Source organism: Medicago sativa, chromosome 3, assembly GCF_051527215.1.
Source record: "Medicago sativa cultivar Bolivia chromosome 3, Bolivia_mono, whole genome shotgun sequence".
Taxonomy (NCBI): Eukaryota; Viridiplantae; Streptophyta; class Magnoliopsida; order Fabales; family Fabaceae; genus Medicago; species Medicago sativa.
In genome coordinates, this window is record NC_140751.1 from 94,444,384 (window position 1) to 94,465,411 (window position 21,028).

Genomic DNA, 21,028 nt, shown 5'->3' on the forward strand with positions numbered 1-21,028 from the left:
ACATTTTGTCTCAATTATTTCTTCTCAAATGATGCTGTCGTTTGGGTCATGATCATTGCATCGTTTCAATCGACATATGTTTTTGAATAAATTTGTCTCTTAACATCATCGTCAGTCACCAAAGAATCCAATGCGCTTGAAAAATGCTGTTGGGACAAATATAGACAAACTGCGTCAATCAGGCTAACTATCTTTTACTTTTACTTTTACATTTTTCTCTTTTTCTTTGGAAATACTACTAACTTACCTATACAATGTAATATTGTATCAGCATTTGGAAGAAAATGATTATGCTGCATTCTTTCTCTTTTTCTTTCTTTTCTAAAAAATATGTTTAGTGAAATTTTTTCCATTTTCTGTTTGATTTATGTGTTTCCGATTAACATACAAGTCTCATTGATTTTTAAATCGTGTCCATGATAATTAAATATTGAATAAACCATCAATTTAGTTAGTGAACTATCAACCTCTCACCAATTTAATCCCTATACTATAAAAATATACTGAATAGTCTCCAAACTATAAAAAATCTATCAATTTAGTCCCTATTGTTGAGATTTTGGAGACCAAATTGATGGATTTCCATATACTTTATAAGGTAAATTAATGAGTTTTGTATATAGTTTAGGGACTATATAGAATATTTTTTTTTATAGTTAAATTGAAGGTTAATTTTTAAACATTGATCGATATTTTCTAGCATATACAATGATTAAGCACCATTTAGCTTCTCTATTATGGTGGTTAAGCATTTTCTAGCTTATGTCTTGTGGCGAATATATTTTGATTATTATTTCTTAGCTACAGTATTGTATGTTGGTTAAGCTTTTGAGGTATTCTTTCATGGTCACAAGACCAAATCAATAATGTTTGGACACACACATAAAAAAATTCTCCTCAGAATATCCAATCATCTTTTTTATCAATTTCCTCTTTATTATTAAAAAAATATTTCTTTATGTGTGTGTGACCAAACACTATTTCTTTGGTCTTGTGACCATATTAGAATTTCTCTAAGCTTTGTTCATATTTTTGAGCAAGTGTATTTTTTGCGTTTCTTTTTTAATTTTCCAAGTTGTAAGTATAACCCTCCTAAATTGAGGGAGATGTTAGAGTAATTAGTTAGCTGTTAGAATTTGATTCAACTTTTGAGAGAGAAAATTCGATCAATTAAAAATAGTCAATTATTTTGTTTTTTAATTATTTTTTACGAAACCTGAACCAAATCAAATAATTTAATTACATGGTTTGGTTCGATTCAAATGATTATTTATTTTTTAAAATTAAGAAAATTATTTTAAAAAATCTAAAAAAATAGTAACTTTTTCAAACGTTATGCTCCAATTTTCGAAAATGCTAATGATAATGTTTTAAAAAATGGTATATTCCCCATTTTAGAGTTTAAAATTATTTTTCAATACCTAATTTTTATTTTTTACTTCCTTAACTAGTGTCTTTAAAAAATTTGTTAGTATTATATTTTTTTATACTATTAAAACATGTACGTAAGTAACAATGAGCAAAATAACATGTATGTCAAGATTCTTTCACAAAAAAAATATGTATGTCAAGATTAAACTATACGTAAATATAACATATTTTTTATGATAAGACTACTACTATAATAAACTATACGTAAATACAACATATTTTTTATGATAAGACTACAAATATAATATGAAGTAAAATAAATGGAGGGTCATGAAGTTGGTTTTCCTTTTCTTTCAAAAAAAAAAAAAGTTGGTTTTCCTTTGACTGCAAGGTCATGAAGTTTTTTTTTTTTTTTTGTGCAAGTTATTCATGCCAAATACGTTTGATTCACCTTATATATAAATATAACTAGACTTTTGACCCGTGCGACGCACGGGTTTTTTTGACTATAATAGAGATCAATAAATAATCTTTAACCCTTAAGATCATGGACCGATCAATAAACACAAATTAGATTATTAAAGATACAATATTACAATCAAATGATAATAAAAAAAATTATAAAGAAAAAAGATAAAAAGAATACAAAATTATATTGTTGCACGGGTCAATTTTTTTTTGTCAAGTAGCCTAGTGGCTAGAGCTCACACAATTTAATTGTGGAGAAGTGGAGTGTCCGGGGTTCGAACCCCGGCCCCTGCATATAAAATGCAATATCCCTACCCACTGAGTTAAGCTCACGGAGGTTCGAACCCCGGGTCAATTTCATTTATTACTTTTATAGTTAAACATTAAAAATTAATGCAGTTCATGGTTCCTAACAAATTATTTAGGGTAGTCAAGTTTCCATGGAAATTAGGGTATTCTGTTTGTAAACGTATTAAATAAGTGTACAACAAATTGTCAAAAAAAATCTACGGAAACAATAGGTTAAGTTGTTGCAGACCTAATAAAATTAATAAATAATGAGGATAAGGATTAAGATATCTATTAAATTAAAAAAAAATCTACAGAAACAATAGATTAAGTTGCTGCAGACCTAACAAAATTAATAAATAATATGGATAAGAATTAAGATACCTAACAAAATATTGTCAAAAAAAAAGACATAAAATTGGTGCGATGCATTTTTTTAGTATTAAATAAGTGTACAAAATATTTCCTTAAAAAAAAAGTGTACAAAATATTGTCAAAAAAAAGGCATGAAATTGGTTCAAAAAAAAAAGTGTACAAAATATTGTCAAAAAAAAAGGCATGAAATTAGTACGATGAATTTGTCTAGTATTGTGTACAAAATATTGTCAAAAAAAAAAACAAAAAGGCAAGAGGATAGCAAAAAAAAAAAGGCAAGAGGATAGGAATGAAATTGGAGCGATACATTTTTTTTAGATGTAATTTGTTAGGTTAAATAATTGCAAACCTAATAAAGCAAATGAGCGGGAAAAAATTAGGTTAAGTTGCTGCAGGCGTAACAAAATTAATAAATAAGGATGTTTAATATTTTATATTCCAAACAAAATTGTATAATTGTCTCAAATGCTTTGCTCCAACGTAACGTAAAACGAACATACAGGAGGAATAAAACGAATATACAGGAAAACCAAACAAAATTGTATAATTGTCTCAAATGCTTTGCTCCAACGTAAAACGAATATACAGGAAAAAGGTCACAAAATAAATATAAAACAAAAACGCCGTTGCCGGGGATCGAACCCGGGTCACCCGCGTGACAGGCGGGAATACTTACCACTATACTACAACGACTTGGTGCTTGTTTTTATGCAATTACAATATATATTCGTTAATAGTTAACTCCATTTCTGGATCCGTTAGATCTTTACGCTGATATTTTATGAACTGGAAAATAATTTACCATGAAGGAATAAAAAAAAATCTTACGAGGAGATATGAAGCATAACCAAAGAAGGAAACATAGATGGTTTAGAAGGCCATGAAACTCGAGTGACTATAACAAGATTTAAGAAGGTTTCTAAATATCTTGGCAATCACTTTATTTGAAGGAGTTTAAGTATTAAAATCTAAGAAAGGACAATGTTATTTGAACAATTATTTGATGACCGTATAAAAATATGTCATTTATAATTCTTGTTTTCTTTGATCAACTCTTTATTCTCAATTTATATTCAATCAAACACTAATGCACCCTAATTTTAATTTTCAATTCTTACATTTACCAAGATTCATGATTCACCAACTAAGCGGCCCCTTTATCTCACCGGTGACATTGGCGAAAGAAAGTGTGACGAATGAGATAAAATACTCTAAGAGGAGATACTAAGTTATATATGTCGTCTTGGAGCTTCTTGGATGGAATTCACTCCCAACAACGACCCTAACCATGTTCCAAGGAAGTTGGCGGTCAAAGAGTTAATGCAGGAGGCGAAAGCATGGATATCGTTCCTTCACCACACCATTGAGACCTGCTCTAATGGTTCAGAACTGCAAACAATTCGAGCATTAGCTGTGACAGCCATCATGAAAAAGAAAGCGGTAAATATTAGTTTGTTAATGGCTGGTGCTATCTTTGACATAGCAAATAAGACTCATAAATAAGACTCTTAATTTTATGTATTGAGTGTTTATTTGGTCAAATATTATGTTAGTGCGTGGTACCTAAAAATATGTAGACACTTTAATATAATTGTATGCCAATAAATTGTTCATATTAAAAGTGGAACTTTTATTTACTTTAACTTTATTGAAAAATAAATCTCAAAAAGTTATTACGTAGTGACGTTATAGGAGGGAAGGAGTGGGAAGTGTGTTTGAGGAAAAGTCAAAATACATTACAATAAAATATAGGTTATATGGACTATCAGTTTTAATTCCAACAGTAAAAATGTCAAAATTGCAAAGATGGGCGACATGATCAGGGTTCAAACCCCAACTCAGCCACTTGTATGTGAGTTTCTCATGACAAAGTCAATACACACTCACACATCACGATTGTTACGAAAACAAACTCAACCATGACGTGGAGACAAGTCATTTCACATAATATGATTAACTTTTTTTTTAAAGAGATAAAATGATTAACTTATTGAATTTGATAAATTCACAATATGATTATATATGTTTAAAGTGTGTATTTTATTTTTATTTTTTAATGTTTTAAGTGTGTATTGTTTAGTGCAGATTGTTTAGATTTTATTGATGATTAAAAATTTAATTTTCACTTTAAATTGTTGCATTTTACCATATTTTAAGTGTTGATTGTTTAGATTTTGAAAATGATTCACACAATTATTTTAACTTTAGACGTTTACATTTTACTACATTTTAAACGTTGATTGTTTAAATTTTGATGATGATTCACACTTTTGTTTCAACTTTACAATGTTGCATTTTAAGTGATGATTACTTAGTGTAGATTGTTTAGGTTTTGATGATGACTCATACTTTCATTTGAACTTTAGATTGTTACCTTTTACTGCTTTTTAAGTGTTGATATTTTAGGTTTTGACGATGATTCACACTTTTATTTCAACTTTAGATTGTTGCATTTTTATGCATTTTAAGTGTTGATTGTTTAATATAGATTGTTTAGATTTGATGATGATTCACACTTTTATTTCAATTTTAGATTTTTTTTGCATTCTAAGTTTTTGCATTTTAGTGTTTTTAACCGTTGATTAAAAAGTTGTTTCACATTCACCTTATTTACAACACTTTAATATGAAAAATCAATCTTTTCAAGGGCATGTCCAAAAACAAAAGATTACCAAAATTCACAGTGTTTTCTAAATCAAGAAACAATGGAAAACGTGTATGTGTTCTTAGTCAGTATTAGAAACAAACAGTTGTTGATAGGTATATGAAAATTATGTCAAAAACATGTCATCTTAAACAAGCATATTCTAAGAAAGAGTTTAAAGAGGTTGAATAGGTGATCGAAGTATTTGAATATACATTTGCTAAGAAAACATATTACTCTATATTTGCTAATTATTTCGAAGCCCTGATGAAGTGAAAAATGATTACTGATAATGAGTATATCAAGTCTTTACATGTATGTTATTATTTGTCCAACTTTACTATTTTTTAACAATTTCAAGTATATGATCTGTGAAGTTTTGTTCTTAAAAGATTCATTAGAGGTCTAGTCATTGATTTATGCAAATTGTATCTTTCTACTATGTAGTATTAACAATGAACCTCAATAAAACCATATCTTTGTTTAAACAATGAAATTACTTCATTCTGATGGTTACTTCAATGACAATCTAATAAAACACCTTGTTGTATTCATCCTTTTGCAGGATTCAGTATGACTCTAAAGTATCTCGGAGACATTGTTACTATCGTGGACGACTTTTTCAAAAAGTGTCAACTGTAGGAACCGCTTGTTTTCGTCGCCTTGCAGCTTCGGGTGTATTTCTGCTGAAGTTTGGTTTTTTTGAGTATCAGTTTGTCTTTGGTCTCATCTTTGCAACTGTTGTGGTTCTTTTGGCTTCCGCCCAAATTGAGATGAGTGTCAAAACATTTAAGCTTGGTTGTTCTCGCACCTACATACAAAGTATGATGTTGACAACCTTTTTTGGTTACTTTTCGACTTGTCTTATGCTGTGTTATGGTGTGCATGTAATTGTACCGGAGTGTTGGATAATTTCTAGGTTGCTTTTATGTTTATGTATGGGGTTGTATCTCTTATGTTATGGAACTCATTCAGACCGTATTATGAAGACGAATTGTCTGTTAGAGATTAGTGTGAACACTTTCATGATTCAACATTTGTATGACTTTTGTTTCTTTATCTAATTATGTATGGGGTTGTATGACTTTTGTTTCTGATATCAGTTGTATTGTATTGGTGTTGAAACCATATTCTGCATTGGTGTTAAACAAGTCTACGTGTCAATCTCTATAAGAAAATAATACCATAATTGTTTCCCAAGTGTTATGAGTTAGATAGTACAAGTCTTACAGATTCACAAAGATATAAGTGCCTACATTGCATTTTGTTGTTGTTTCGGTTCATTAACACAAAGCATCAAGATAAAGTATTGTAAGTTTCTCAACTCTCTAACTTTTCATTCATTTTTATATATTTCTTTTTCATGTTCATGCTTTTTTTCTCGAATAAATCCACAACTTGTAGTGTTATAGGCTTAGAGCTAATAGAAATATGCTGAATTTTATAACCTTTACTATTTTACTGTTTATTTACCATTCATATTGTTCTTGCTTAGTGTTTATACTTTCATTTTGACTCTTGAACTGTTATGTATCAGTGTTTAAAAAAAATATTTCACATATGACATCATACGTCTAAAGTATTGCAGATAAAGCTTCTAGTATTTAAGTTTGAGAAATGTTTTGTTTCAAACACTTTGTGTTTTACTTATTTTCTAATTTGCATGTAATTAATTACTTCTTTGTTTATGTATGAGGTTGTAACTCTAATGTTATGAACCTCATTTAAACCGTATTCTGAAGTCGCATGGTCCATTAGAGATTAGTGTGATCAATTTTATGATTCAACATTTGTATGACTTTTGTTTTTTTATCTAACTGTGTCTCAAAAGTAACTGTAATCATCCTTTTGTAGGATTCAATTTGGCTCTAAAGTATCCGGGAGACATTGTTAATATTATGGACGACTTTTTCAAAAAGTGTCAACTGTAGGGACCACTTGTTTTCGCCGCCTTGGCAGCTTCTGGTGTATTTCTGCTGAAATTTGGTTTTCTTGAGTATCAGTTTGTCTTTGGCCTCAACTTTGCAGCTGCTGTGGTTCTTTTGGCTTCCGCCCAAATTGGGATGAGTGTCAAAACATTAAAGCTTGATTGTTCTCGCACCTACATGCAAAGCATGATGTTGACAACCTTTCTTGGTTACTTTTCGACTTGCCTTATGCTATTTTATGGTGCGCATGTAATTGGTACCGGAGTGTTGGATAATTTTAAGTATGCTTCTGTGTTTATGTATGGGGTTGTATCTTTTATGTTATGAAACTCATTCAGACAGTATTATGAAGTCGCATTGTTTGTTAGAAATTAGTGTGATCACTTTCATGATTCAACATTTGTATAACTTTTGTTTCTTTGTCTAATTATGTATGGGGTTGTGTGACTTTTGTTTCTGATATCAGTTGTATTGTATTGGTGTTGAAACCATATTCTACATCGGTGTTAAACAAGTCTACGAGGACTTTAATGTGTCAATCTCTTTAAGAAAATAATACCATAATTGTTTCCAAGTGTTAAGAGTTAGATAATTTAAGTCTTACAGATTCACAAAGATATAAGTGCCTACATTGCATTTTGTTGTTGTTTCAGTTCACTAACACAAAGCATCAAGCTAAAGTATTGTAAGCCTCTCAACTCCCTAACTTTTCATTCATTTTTATATATTTCTTTTTCATGTTCATGCTTTTTTTTCTCGAATAAATCCACAACTTGTGGTGTTATAGGCTTATAGCTAATAGAAATATGTTGAAACTTATAACCTTACTATTTTACTATTTATTTACCATTCATATTGTTCTTGCTTAATGTTTATACTTTCATTTTGATTCTTGAATTGTTATGTATCAGTGTTTAAAAAAAATATTTCACATATGACATCACACATCTAAAGTATTGCAGATAAAGCTTCTAGTATTTAAGTTTGAGAAATGTTTTGTTTCAAACACTTTGTGTTTTACTTATTTTCTAATTTGCATGTAATTGATTGCTTCTTTGTTTATGTATGAGGTTGTAAGTCTAACGTTATGGACCTCATTTAAATCGTATTCTGAAGTCGCATGGTCCATTAGAGATTAGTGTGATCAATTTTATGATTCAACGTTTGTATGACTTTTGTTTCTTTATCTAACTATGTCTCAAAAGTAACCGTAATCATCCTTTTGCAGGATTCAGTATGGCTTTAAAGTATCCGGGAGACATTGTTAATATTATGGACGACTTTTTCAAAAAGTGTCAAGTGTAGGGACCGCTTGTTTTCGCCGCCTTAGCAGCTTCGGGTGTATTTCTGCTGAAGTTTGGTTTTCTTGAGTATCAGTTTGTCTTTGATCTCATCTTTGCAGCTGTTGTGGTTCTTTTGGCTTCCGCCTAAATTGGGATGAGTGTCAAAACATCTGTTAAGCTTGGTCGTTCTCGCACCTACATGCAAAGCATGATGTTGACGGCCTTCCTTGGTTGCTTTTCGACTTGCCTTATGCTATCCTATGGTGTGCATGTAATTGGTACCGGAGTGTTGGATAATTTCTAGGTTGCTTCTGTGTTTATGTATGAGGTTGTATCTCTTATGTTATGGAACTCATTCAGACCGTATTATGAAGTCGCATTGTCTGTTAGGGATTAGTGTGATCACTTTCATGATTCAATATTTGTATGACTTTTGTTTCTTTATCTAATTATGTACGGGGTTGTATGACTTTTGTTTCTGATATCAGTTGTATTGTATTGGTGCTAAAACCATATTCGGCATTGGTGTTAAACAAGTCTACGAGGACTTTAATGTGTCAATCTATATAAGAAAATAATTCCATAATTGTTTCCCAAGTGTTATGAGTTAGATAGTACAAGTCTTACAAATTCATAAAGATATAAGTGCCTACATTGCATTTTGTTGTTGTTTCGGTTCACTAACACAAAGCATCAAGCTAAAGTATTGTAAGCATCAAGCTAAAGTATTGTTTCGGTTCACTAACTCTTATTTTTATATATTTCTTTTTCATGTTCATACTTTTTTATCTCGAATAAATCCACAACTTGTAATGTTATAGGCTTAAAGCTAATAGAAATATGCTGAAACTTATCACCTTACCCTTGCATTGTTTATTTACCATTTCCATTGTTCTTGCTTAGTGTTTATACATTCATTTTGATTCTTGAACTGTTATGTACCAGTGTTTAAAAACATATTTCACATATGACATCATACGTCTAAAGTATTGCAGATAAATCTTTTAGTACTTAAGTTTGAGAAATGTTTTGTTTCAAACACTCTGTGCATTACTTATTTTCTAATGTGCATGTAATTGATTGCTTCTTTGTTTATCTATGATGTTGTAACTCTAATGTTATGGACCTCATTTAAACCGTATTATGAAGGCATATGGTCCGTTAGAGATTAGTGTAATCAATTTTATGATTCAACATTTGTATGAGTTTTGTTTCTTTATCTAACTATGTCTACTTTTTTTCCGCTAAATTATGGTGTAGGATGACTTAAGAGTTAAGTGATATCAATTGTATTATATTGGGTGTTGAAACCATGTTTTGCATTATGCAAAATTTCATCTAACTATGTTACCCCCTTGTTAAAAAAAAAAGTGTTGATTGTTTAAATTTTGAAGATAATTCACACAACTATTTTAACTTTAGATTGTTACATTTTGCTGCATTTTAAATGTTGACGATGATTCGCACTTTTGTTTCAACTTTAGATTGTTGTATTTTATTGCATTTTATGTGATGATTACATAGTGTAGATTGTTTAGGTTTTGATGATGATTCACACTTTCATTTCAACTTAAGATTATTGCATTTTACTGCATTTTAAGTGTTGATATTTTACGTTTGGATGATGATTCGCACTTTTATTTCAACTTTAGGTTGTTGAATTTTTATGCATTTTAATCGTTGATTGTTTAGTTTTTTATGATGATTCACACTTTCATTTAATTTAACTTTTTCTTGCATTCTAAATTTTAATTGTTCTTACATTTCAGTGCTTTTAACCGTTGATTAAAAAGTTGTTTCACACTTGTCTTATTTACAACACTTTACATTGAAAAATCAATTATTTCAGTGCAGGTCCAAAAACATAAGATTGCAAAAATTCACACCGCAAAAGTGTTTTCTAAATCATGAAACAATGGAAAACGTGTATGTGCTCTTAGTCAGTATTAGAAACGAGCAATTTTTGATAGGTATATGAATATTATGTCAAAAACATGTCATCTTAAACAAGCATTTTCTAAGAAAGAGTTGAAAGAGGTTGAATAGGTGATCGAAATATTTGAATCTACGCTTGCTAAGAAAACCTATTACTCTGTGTTTGCTAATTATCTCGAAGCTCCGGAGAAGTGAAAAAGGACTGTTGATAATTAGTATATCAAGTCTCTACGGAGATGTATGTTATTATTTGCCTCTGATCTAAGAAAATCTCATAAAATATTTTTGGTTATGTTTTGAGCAAACATATACTCTAAACAGAAAAATCTCCCATATATACGATACACAATTCCATAGACTGCAACTTTAAAGTTACTGTTGAAATATCGGGAACTTTCACGAGGGTAATTTTCGGAAGGAATTTCCAAGTCCCTTTGGGAAGAACCCCAATATTGGGAGCTATCACGCAACCCTATTTTAGTGTCATTTAAATCGATCTTTAGATAAGTTAAACAAGTCTACGAGGACTTTAACGTGTTAGTCTCTATAAGAAAATTATACTATAATTGTTTCTTAAATGTTATGAGTTAGATAGTACCAAGTCTTACGGACTCACAAAGATATAAGTGCCTGCATTGTATTTTGTTGTTGTCGTCGTCGTCGTTGTGTCTTTGTGAAGTGTTCAAATGTCAAGAGAACCGTCAATGGGAAATATAACTTTCAGATTAGCAAGTATGTTTGTGTCTATATGCATCATTATGTGACTTAGATGATTATTGTTAAGTGGCTATGTGAATTAGTTGTGGAACCTTTTAAGCTAAATGCACATGTATTCATACGAGTAAATATGAAATACATGTTTAATTGTATTAATATCATCTTTATATGCATTTATGATAATGTTCACCTTACATCTATTTACCTTTCATAATTTTGACTATTCACCACTCTTTGTTTATGTTTGACACTTGCAAAAGCGCACTTTTCATGTTAACGAAGTTTAAAGATTTCAGGCTATGTATATCCACATCTCATAGTTGCATCTTATAGATTAGGAGTGATTCTAAAAAGCCATCCTTAAAGGATCCATGCTTCGATAAGTGATACATAGATGGAGTTTATTCACGGTCTTCATGAATCACATTTAAAACTATGTTTTGTAAACCTTGAGTTAAAACATTTATTTATAGTTTAATAATTTTAGGGCACAATGTGGATACTTTTGAAATCATTTAACTATTAAGAAAATTATCTCATTATGTTTGACAATGTATTTTTGCCTTATAAGATTTTGAAAGTTAATGTGATTATGTAGAATGTGACATTTTAAACCATTTGAAAAAATAATTTTTTTTTATACTCAATTTGTAACTGTTGCGATGTTCTTTCAAAAACCATTGCACGTCCTTATGTAAACGGAGTGTTACTGCTCAATTTGGTTCAGATTCTAGTAAATAAAAATATCCAAACCGACCAAATCTACATCAATTCGCTTCTGTTCAAAATTTAGTGTTTTTTAGAAGTGAGACCGACTCAAACTAATTTGTTGATATGTAGTTTGATTGATTGGTTTGCCTTAAAATGAAATTAAAATGTTTTTTTTTTGAGTAAATGAAATTAAAATGTTGAAATAACCAATCGAGCACACACAAAGATAGAAAAAAAATCAACTTTTTTTTAGGGAAGAAAAATAATTAACTTATTTATTAGTAGTTATTTCATGAAATTTTTAAGTTGAAATAACATAATTTTTTGACCAAAAATTGAAATAACATAATTAAATTTAAAAAATGTGAATACTTAATTGAGCAGTTTAAATTATCTGTGACTATTATCAACAACTTAAATATTCAAATCTCCGACAAAAAAAGTGAGCTCAATAAAGCTATAAGATTTGTTCATAGATTTATAGAATTTTAAAATTGAAAAGCAAGAATCAAACTAATTCATGTTGGTTTCTCTCGATCTGGTTTGTATTCGAAGCAGAAAATATTGAATAATTTTCATTATAGAGAAATGAGTTTGGTTTCATTATACAAAATAACGAAAAAACGAGCATGTGAGCACCCGTCTTTTCGCTCTTTTTATTGCGCTAATGTTTGAAAATTATGAACGATATATTTTTATGAAATTTTGGTTTGATTAAAAGTAAAAATATAAATGATTTTTTCTTTCAAATTATAACAAATAAACTAAATCCTTCAAAAAAAAAAAAAAACAAATAAACTATATGATTTTCTATTTCAAAGACACCAACAATATAAAAAACAACAATTTTCTATAAAAAAAGTGATAAAAAATCAAAATTCACCGTTGCCGGGTATCGAACCTAGGTCACCCGCGTGACAGGCAGAAAAACTTACCACTATACTACAACAACTTCGATGTTTATCAATTGAAGACAATTAAAGTCGTGTAAGGTTTTTTGTGACACCGACCGAACTGTTAATTCCATTTTTCTTCTCTGAAAACTGAGAATTTGATTTTGATCCGTAAAATTTCGTAATTGAAAAAGATGCTTGGCGATGGTGGAGAAACCCCATCAAGGTACATTCATTATTCACAATCACATATCACTTTTAATCATACTTAATTTCATTATAATTCGATTCATGCAACATGCGGAATTTCATTCATTATTTTTTAGCTATGAATTGTTGAGTATGGTGAAGAAGCACTCAAACTTAATTGGAAAAACCGTTGTTGAAGAGCAAGATGCTCCTGATGTTGAAATGGATATGAAATTTTGGCATGATGTCTTTGATTTGTATTTTGTTCGCGGTAAAGAGTCTAGAGGACGACAAGATGATGATCTCGTTTTCTTTGTCCGAAAATTGGTATCTCCTTTTTCATTTCCTATCAAACACCGACACTGACACGTTGACATCGCTTATAAAAATGGCATAATTGAACATAATCACATGTTGGACACCATACACTTACACGTCGATCCTGCTTATAATTTGAAAAATGACATAATTAATTGAATGTAATCACATGTGTTAGTGCTGGAGTTTGGAGTTTGGACACTGACACGTGTAAGGCACCAGACACACCTTCTATCATAAGTGTTGGTGCTTCCGAGTTATTTTACCACTATTTTTGGATTTTTATGTTGTTTATGGTAATGATGATTTACAATCTTTATGCTATTCTTTTCCCTTTTTTATAAGAATTATTGTCGTTAATCTTTGTAGAAGTTTTTTTCGTGCAGGTTTCTCGAGGTTCTGGTTCGAATAATGATCCAGAGAGTGTTGATCCTTATTTTGTACGCAGGTGGGCACCTGAGGTAATTTAAATTCAATATATACGATGCTGCTGGAGTTTAAACAGGATCGAATATTTATTGTCAATTATTCTTCGAATTGCATGCTGAATTTACTATTATTACCTTGTATGCATTCTTCATACATTTTACATGATGATACTAGTATTTTTAATTTTACCCAGTGTTTCTGTCAGAATCATTTACATCTCCAAAGAAATGAAAGTTTCACCGTTTACTCCTTGTTCATACAATCAAATAGTGATGGTGTATGAGTATGAACAAATTCAAGATTTCTGATAACAAATCAGCATGATAAATACAGAGAAGTGAAAGATTTTTTGGTCTGACCTCTAGGATTGACTTTAAAAAAAAAACCAGTTAGACCTGGTGTTGTTATGCTTGAGAATGTACTTAGCATACCTCATGGCTTCAAATTAGTTGGCCTTGGTATAGCATGAGTTGGATTGTGATAAGTATTGATGGCATTAAGGTGTTTACTTATTATGTGTGGTGATATTATTTAGTTTGTGAGCAAGTTATTGTTTTTGATTGCTAAAATCATTTAAGTATATTGGATAGCTTTTATGATGTTAGGCTTTGGAATTCTGTTCATTATGATGCCGAATAACTTTTTTAATTTTTCTCCCTCAGTTGAGCAACTTAGTGGATGAAACTTCAATAGACGTGGATTGGAGGCGTTCATTTTACTTGAATTTAATTGCTCATACATCATTCAGTGTAACTGTTGCAATCTGCTGGTAATGATCATCTTTAATTTCGTTTCCACCATTGTGTTTCACCTTGTCTAACCTGTTAGCTGGTTCCACAGCAATTAGATTATCTTTAAATTTATTTCATTTATATCACAGTAAAATAAGTGCATCACTTAATTGGTGCACAGTCTACGGATAATGATCCTTAAAAAAAAAATGTCTACGGATAATGAATCTCTGATTAATCTATTTTCTCAAAGTGCTACAAAGATGGATTAGCTGTATGATTTTATCCGTATATGGTCGCTTCTATTCAGCAAGATTTCCTATACAATGACTGCCAGTTCTCATTTCAGTTTCACTAGCTTTTCATGTTAATATTGGTCGGATGACTTAGATTTTTATTTCTTTCTGTTGATCCTAATTAGAGTAACTTTATAAATTCTAATTCTGATTGAAACATTCTGCAACTGTGAAGAAGGAAAATATTTTATGCAATACAAGGCTTTTAAATTTTTGGGTTATTATCTGGGTAATTAAGTAGTTTGATTCAAATATATCTTTCTCTAGTCAACAGGTTCTTCAGAACCATCAAGCTGGGAGGGATACATCTTTATCCCCTATATATAAGGTAAATGTAGTTTAATGAATATTTGTTTACCTGTTGAATTATCTTTACTTCCTTTACTTGTAATTGTTTGTAAAAGAAGAAAATCGTTTTCTTTTATATATTTACACCATTTCGTGTTTGAGAATATCCCAAAGAAAAATAGATTTTTGAATGCTACGATAGTACCAACCTAGAGACAAAAGAGGGAAGGTTTGTTAACCCAAAACCTTTTGGCGAGGTGATGGTGTCCTTCTTTGGGAGTTAAATTGGTTTTTGCGGACACTGTTCAAACCACTGCTGTGGCACGCAGCAGGCTTTAGGACTTAGTTTCTTCAATGGGTTTCTAGTTAAGGTTTATCCTGACCATTTTTTAGGTCTTCTTGGGCTGTTTATATTGTTTTAACTCATAACTAGTAATTTCCTTATCAAGGTCCATGTTATTTTTTTCTTTAGTTCCTATTAAGATTTCCTTTTTGTGCCACTTACAGTCAATGAGGAATTTCTATGTTATTGCCTTTAGATTTTCAAAAAATTTGACGCTTTCTCTTGCCAGGGCAGTGAGCTAAAATAAACTTGAGATATGTCTTTTTGATTTAAGTGAGAGAGCTCTATGATAGGATTGATTTCTAGATTTCTGTTGTTACAAGGTTAATAGATTCTCCTCCTTCTGCGTTATTTTGGGCTGCATGGAACCATAACTCTCAATCTCTCCCAATTATTGTAAATTGTGACCCAAATTTAGCTTCTTCGTGGTTCATAATATTTCCTTGTTTGCTATAAGTCATTATTTACTTCACCTCATACGATATCTTTACAGAACATTTTAATCTCTTTTTTGTTATCCCTTTGGAATAGACATGGAATGAGAATTTGTGTGTCTGATTGTGTTCTGCTTTCCTGCAATCATCACAATTTTGGTGAATTTGAAAATAAGGCTTTGTTCTTATGATTTTGAGCAACCGCGGTGAAAGCCGATACGCTATTGCGATTCCGCTACCACTGCAATAGCGGTGACTTTTTGCATATCGGCGATATCGGTTATTGCTTAAATATCGGAAGTTATTGTTTTTTTATGCTTTTTTCCCTAATGATAACACTAAAAATATCATGTGAATTGCACATGACATAGTTTTAAAAGCATTAAAAATAAAATAATGCTGAGTTGGTGATGAGGTAGGGTCTTATATAACCCCTAAGCCCCATGACCTAGGTCATCTCTGATCACTAAACCGCCTCTGCCTCTCCATCTTCTCTCTTCACTTCATACTTCACTTCGTATTTATATTGAGTTTTAAGTCACTTTTATGTTTCTGGCTTTCTACAGCAATGTAAGCAACTATACATCATGCTTTATTAGTTGTTTGAACTATTGAGATTTTGATTTTTATGTCAGTCACTTTTTAATTTTTGTTTATGTAGCTTTTATTCGTGTGCAGCATACTTATTCTATATATAATTATTTATTTCATCCTATCTGTGGCTTCTGCTATTAATAACACTGGCAAACATGGCCCACTGCGCTTTATCAGGTTGTGAAGACTGTTTATGCATCTCCAAGTCGTGTCAATTTTCAATTGGACTCTAAAAAGGCAAGTGTGGCTATCTTTGTTATATCATTAAAGAGAAAGAAAAATATTGTCTTTCTTTTACATGCTTATCATTTTATTGACAATAACACCTTTATTGATATGTCTATAGGAAGTGGAAACAACACCTGCTTATCCGGATATATGTTTTGCAATTGATGATTTTGACTCCACTTTTGATGCTGTGGTAATATAAGATTTTAGATTTTGAATCTCATTTTATGTTTGGAGTGTTTAAGTATCTAATATCCTTTGGGAATCATATTTTTGAGTTAACTAAGACAGGAACAGCACTTCAAAATAGCTATGCTTTATCTTGCTGGGTTCATGTTTAAAATCTGCTACCTTGAAATTCCCCACATTTTTATTAACGTGTAACATAACTTCCATTAAAGAATATGTACTCGTTACTTGCAAATGCTCACATTGCGCTCTTAAAAGCTGAAAAAATTTGTTTAATATAGTTGCTTACGTCTTATTTCACATTGTGATGTTGTATTTATTTTCTCTCAGAATGCTTGCTCCTTTTTTGTTTGTGAATCATGTCCCTTAAATACTTTTTGCATTCTGGTTCTGCTCAGTACATAAAATAAGCCTTTGTAATTCCATTTCCCTACAGGTTTTGACTGAAAGAGATCATTGCTATTGTGTTGTTCTTAATGCACATGATGGGGCAGCATTTCCTAGTGATAAGGTGTCAAATGATTGCAGTACTAGTGATGACTCCTCGCCGGAAGTTTGTACTAGTTCTACTACAAAAAAAGATACTAAGGTTTGATAATTCTTAGTTACTGTACTGAAATTCATTTTCTTTGAAGTTTATGCAAATTAGGACTAGCTTTCTACTCTAGCGACTGTTTAATTGATCAATCGTCCTTCATACCGCATTTCTTGTTTAACTATATGCTACTCTGTATAAGTATATATATCGCTTCTATGTACTTAATAATGAAATGTGCAGCTGAAGCGATTTCACTTATGCACATGGCTGTGATCAGATAGTGCCTATACTTGCTACTAAAATTAGACATTATGGGTTGGAACTATTCTTACTACATTAGTATGCATCTTTTGAGAAAATTAAACTCAAGGGCAAGAGGAACTTCCTTTCTTATCAGATGAAGTTTTGTTTTTTAAAAACAATTTGGTTGCAAGATAAACAACTTAGTTTGGAACAATAAAAAATATCTGAAACCAATGTTAGTGCAGAATGAATTTTCATACATTGGTATGGCTTTTGTTGACAAGCTTTTTGTCAACCCATCAATAGAAAAATTAGCAGAAATTCGAATTGTGTCTTTATGGCCGATGATACATAATCTTTTCAACAAAGTTACTGCTATTTTCAATATTTTCTCATGGATGAATGCAAACTTACTTTCAAGATTTAATCATGGATGTACCCAGACTTACTTTCAATATTTTCTCGCTGATGTTCCTCAAAAAAAAAAAAAAAATCTCGCTGATGTATTGTATCCAAGTATCTTCTTAATGAGTACATCAACAAATGGTACTCTAGTGCAAAAGTTCTTGAGCAACCGATGTTTAGACATTCTGATTGTCTGGTTTCTCTAATTTGCAGCTTACCCTTTTCTCAGGATTTGTCAGCTATCAGATGGTCAGAGATGCATATGATGGTTATTTTTCCTACAATTCCCTCTATCTAGATATTTGTTTTGTTTAAATTTCAGCAATGTTTTTGAATGTCTTATCTACAGAATGAATGATTTGGAACATATTTTTGCACAGTTAACGTTTTGTTTCACCAGAATGTTTCAGAAGATAATATATGTGAATATAAATGTATCCCTGATCTTGAATTGATGTCATTTCTTTGGAACCTGTGAAACTTTCACAACTCATTAACTATGGTTGATAATTTTTAGAGAAATGATATTTGTACAATCATTTTGTGACAAGTTTTGGACAACTTTCTCTCTCATACTCACATTGTGTTCTTACTCTCTCTCTCTCTCTCTTTGTTTTTCTCTCTCTAATATTTTTGACCAATAAGAAGAGAGAAAAAGAAGGTTGTCTCAAAAGTTGTCACAAAATGGTTGTACAAACATCATTACTCTAATTTTTATTCATCCTTGCCAGTAAAACCACATACTCAGTTATGCTATGATATCTCAATTATTTCAAATTTCATGTATAGAGCAGTTTGATTCTGTAGATTAATATTTAGCAAGCATCTGTTTTTTTACTTATCTTAGAAGAGATTTTCCCTCAATTCACTGTAACACTTTATTGCCTTTACACAGTGAAACTTCCAAATGTATTGTATATATTACGTAGTTAATGTGCACCATGAACCATATATGTGTTGTCTCACTGGTCACTTCTGCACTCCCTTTTTGTTGCATTGCAGCTGGAAAATCTCGATTTGGGAGCCTTTTATCAGTAGGCTATTTTCCTGGCAAAACAGATAGGATTTACATGAAAGGTCCCGGAGGCCGTGGGGAAGTTGAAGTAGCTGTTTCTGGTGTTGCAGGTAGGCAACTTTTTCATAGGTGGGATTTCTGAATTTTGTATTGAAAAGCTAGTTTTCTACCTTGAATTTCTATATTATAGGAAAATAAGATAAAGTATGACTAGTTAGTGTTAAGAGTCTCACATTGGATGAGAGATGGCCTAAAGATATGTTTATAAGTGGGAACAATCCTCACCTTACAAGCGGTTTTGTAAGGATGAGTTGGGCCCTCTATAAAAACCTAATAGTTGCATTCATCACTAGAGACCTTTTTCATGTTACTGTTTAGTTTAATGTTACATGATTGCTTATTAACTTTTAGGGTCTTGTTAACGAGTGCCCCCGGGGCACTCTTTAAACATTCCTAATGAAGAAATTATTTTCTTTAAAAAGTAAAGACTTCAATTTCCAATGCAATAAATGCACAAACTTTCATCAAATATTACCACTTTGGGTGCTTAAAGAGTGCTCCGGGGGCACTCGTTATAAGGATCGCAAGTGCTTATTGAATACTCCCTCGGTCCCAAAATAACTGAGCCATTTACAAAAAAAAATTTGTCCCAAAATAATGACCCGTTTTATAACTCTAATTAATACTACTTTCATCACTCCCAATTCAATTTATTCTACTTTATATTTATGATAATGGTGAATGCGCCAAATACTTGATAAAGCACTCAAAACCATTTTAACTCTCTCTTTCACGTGTACACTTTTTCTTAATATGTGTGAAATGAACAAAAGGCTCGGTTATTATGGTAATACTGTTTCTTGTGTGGCTTTCTCACCAAAAATATGTTGTAAAGTTTGTGTGTGCAGTAAACTCTAATTTTATTATTTAAAAGGTATATATTGAGAGATGGATGAAATGGAATCTGTCTGTTGCAATGTCAGATCAAAGCCAGCAGGATTCAGGACCACATTCTCCAGTTGTATCAAATAAAGGGTTCGGGCTTGGTGTAATCGTTCGTAGAGCTGCAACAGTTGCATCAGTAGCAGCAAGACATGCTTATGCTGCTGCCTCTTCCTCTAGCTCAAATTTTGATGAAATGATTCCGTTGAAATGCAGCTTAATGTCCATATCGCTGCCTTGGGAATATATAGCGTATGATCTTCTGTTTAAGGTGAGGTCTTGCATTGATCAGTTATGCTTAAATGAAATGACATAATGTCAGTGCTTCTAGGAAATTATTTCTTCGCATCTGGTCTTTAAAATTTGTATGATTCCGAAATTCAAGTTACCAACAAAACATTTCTTTGCACTAAGTAGTCTGCCTAGCTGAAATGGCTTTCAAGGGACATGTTTTTCTGTTCCCATTTTTCAGTGGTTTTCTTTGATTTTATTTCACTGATACTATTCATTTCAAGAACACTGATTATAATAATTTGATTTTCATATTTAGGGAGCTCCTCCAGTCAACATGTGATCATCTCATATTTCTGGCCACATGAAAAATTGAATCGGAGATGATATCTAAGTCATGGAATTCGTTTCTGTTCTGAAAGTTCTTTTTGGTGCATGCTGCACGTGCATGTATGGGACTGCATATGTGGTAGTGGGGCGAAAGTCCCGATAGAATTTGTTACATCTGCTCGACTGCTTATAATCAATCATTCATTGATATGTAAGTATATAAGATGGATTGTTGTTAAATGCCACACTGCCAATTCCTTAGTTCCCTGTAAGATAAACCCAGTTTTTTTTTTCTTTCTTTCTTAAAAACAATTGTGTATCCCTTTTCAAACCTGATGTTATCACAGCCTCGATTGTGTATTTCAAAATGTACTCGAGCATATTTGTGAAATTAGATGTGAGCCATTTGATTTTAATTCAATGGTCGAAATTGCTCGACTATGTGCTTCTATAACTGCAAGGAATTGAAAATCACTAAGCACGTGTTTAGAACTTCCTTAACTCAACATTTCTTGCATCCTAATGGAATTTTACCACAGTTCCATCTGAGGTACATCAAATCGAATGTGTTTTCATCTCGAAAGCAAACATAGGCTAAGTAATTGGCTAAAGAAAACAAAGGTGCATACGTAGTTGTTCAAATTATAACATAGATAAAGCAGAAGCACCTAG

At 31.4% G+C, this 21,028-nt stretch overlaps 1 protein-coding gene and 1 non-coding gene across 4 annotated transcripts; one reads left to right on the forward strand and one right to left on the reverse strand.

Annotated features, from left to right (window-relative positions):
• Positions 1 to 3,123: 3,123 nt before the first annotated feature.
• TRNAD-GUC (transfer RNA aspartic acid (anticodon GUC)) lies at positions 3,124 to 3,195 on the reverse strand. The gene has a single exon. It is a non-coding gene; the product is annotated as a tRNA-Asp (tRNA).
• Positions 3,196 to 12,709: 9,514 nt separating this feature from the next.
• Positions 12,710 to 20,772, forward strand: CW7. Of its 3 annotated transcripts, none has more exons than XR_015032611.1 (12): positions 12,710 to 12,839; positions 12,940 to 13,129; positions 13,507 to 13,581; positions 14,212 to 14,318; positions 14,844 to 14,904; positions 16,413 to 16,476; positions 16,586 to 16,656; positions 17,089 to 17,241; positions 18,052 to 18,106; positions 18,841 to 18,982; positions 19,788 to 20,066; positions 20,346 to 20,772. XR_015032611.1 is itself a non-coding variant. In XM_085756147.1 (12 exons), the coding sequence occupies exons 1-12, from the start codon at positions 12,808 to 12,810 to the stop codon at positions 20,367 to 20,369; spliced, it is 1,185 nt and encodes a 394-aa protein (XP_085612273.1). In that variant the 5' UTR covers positions 12,710 to 12,807; the 3' UTR covers positions 20,370 to 20,772. The 3 variants fall into 3 exon arrangements, 1 of the variants encoding a protein (XP_085612273.1); XR_015032610.1 differs by having other exon boundaries at positions 19,837 to 20,066; XM_085756147.1 differs by having other exon boundaries at positions 18,841 to 18,963; positions 19,837 to 20,066.
• Positions 20,773 to 21,028: the final 256 nt, after the last annotated feature.

Bases quoted from the DNA above. Each gene is read 5' to 3' on its own strand.
- CW7 (XM_085756147.1), top strand. From the start codon at position 12,808: ATGCTTGGCGATGGTGGAGAAACCCCATCAAG. The intron at 13,130-13,506 runs GTATCTCCTTTT...TTTTTCGTGCAG, and splicing joins TTTTCTTTGTCCGAAAATTG to GTTTCTCGAGGTTCTGGTTC. The intron at 20,067-20,345 runs GTGAGGTCTTGC...TTTCATATTTAG, and splicing joins CGTATGATCTTCTGTTTAAG to GGAGCTCCTCCAGTCAACAT.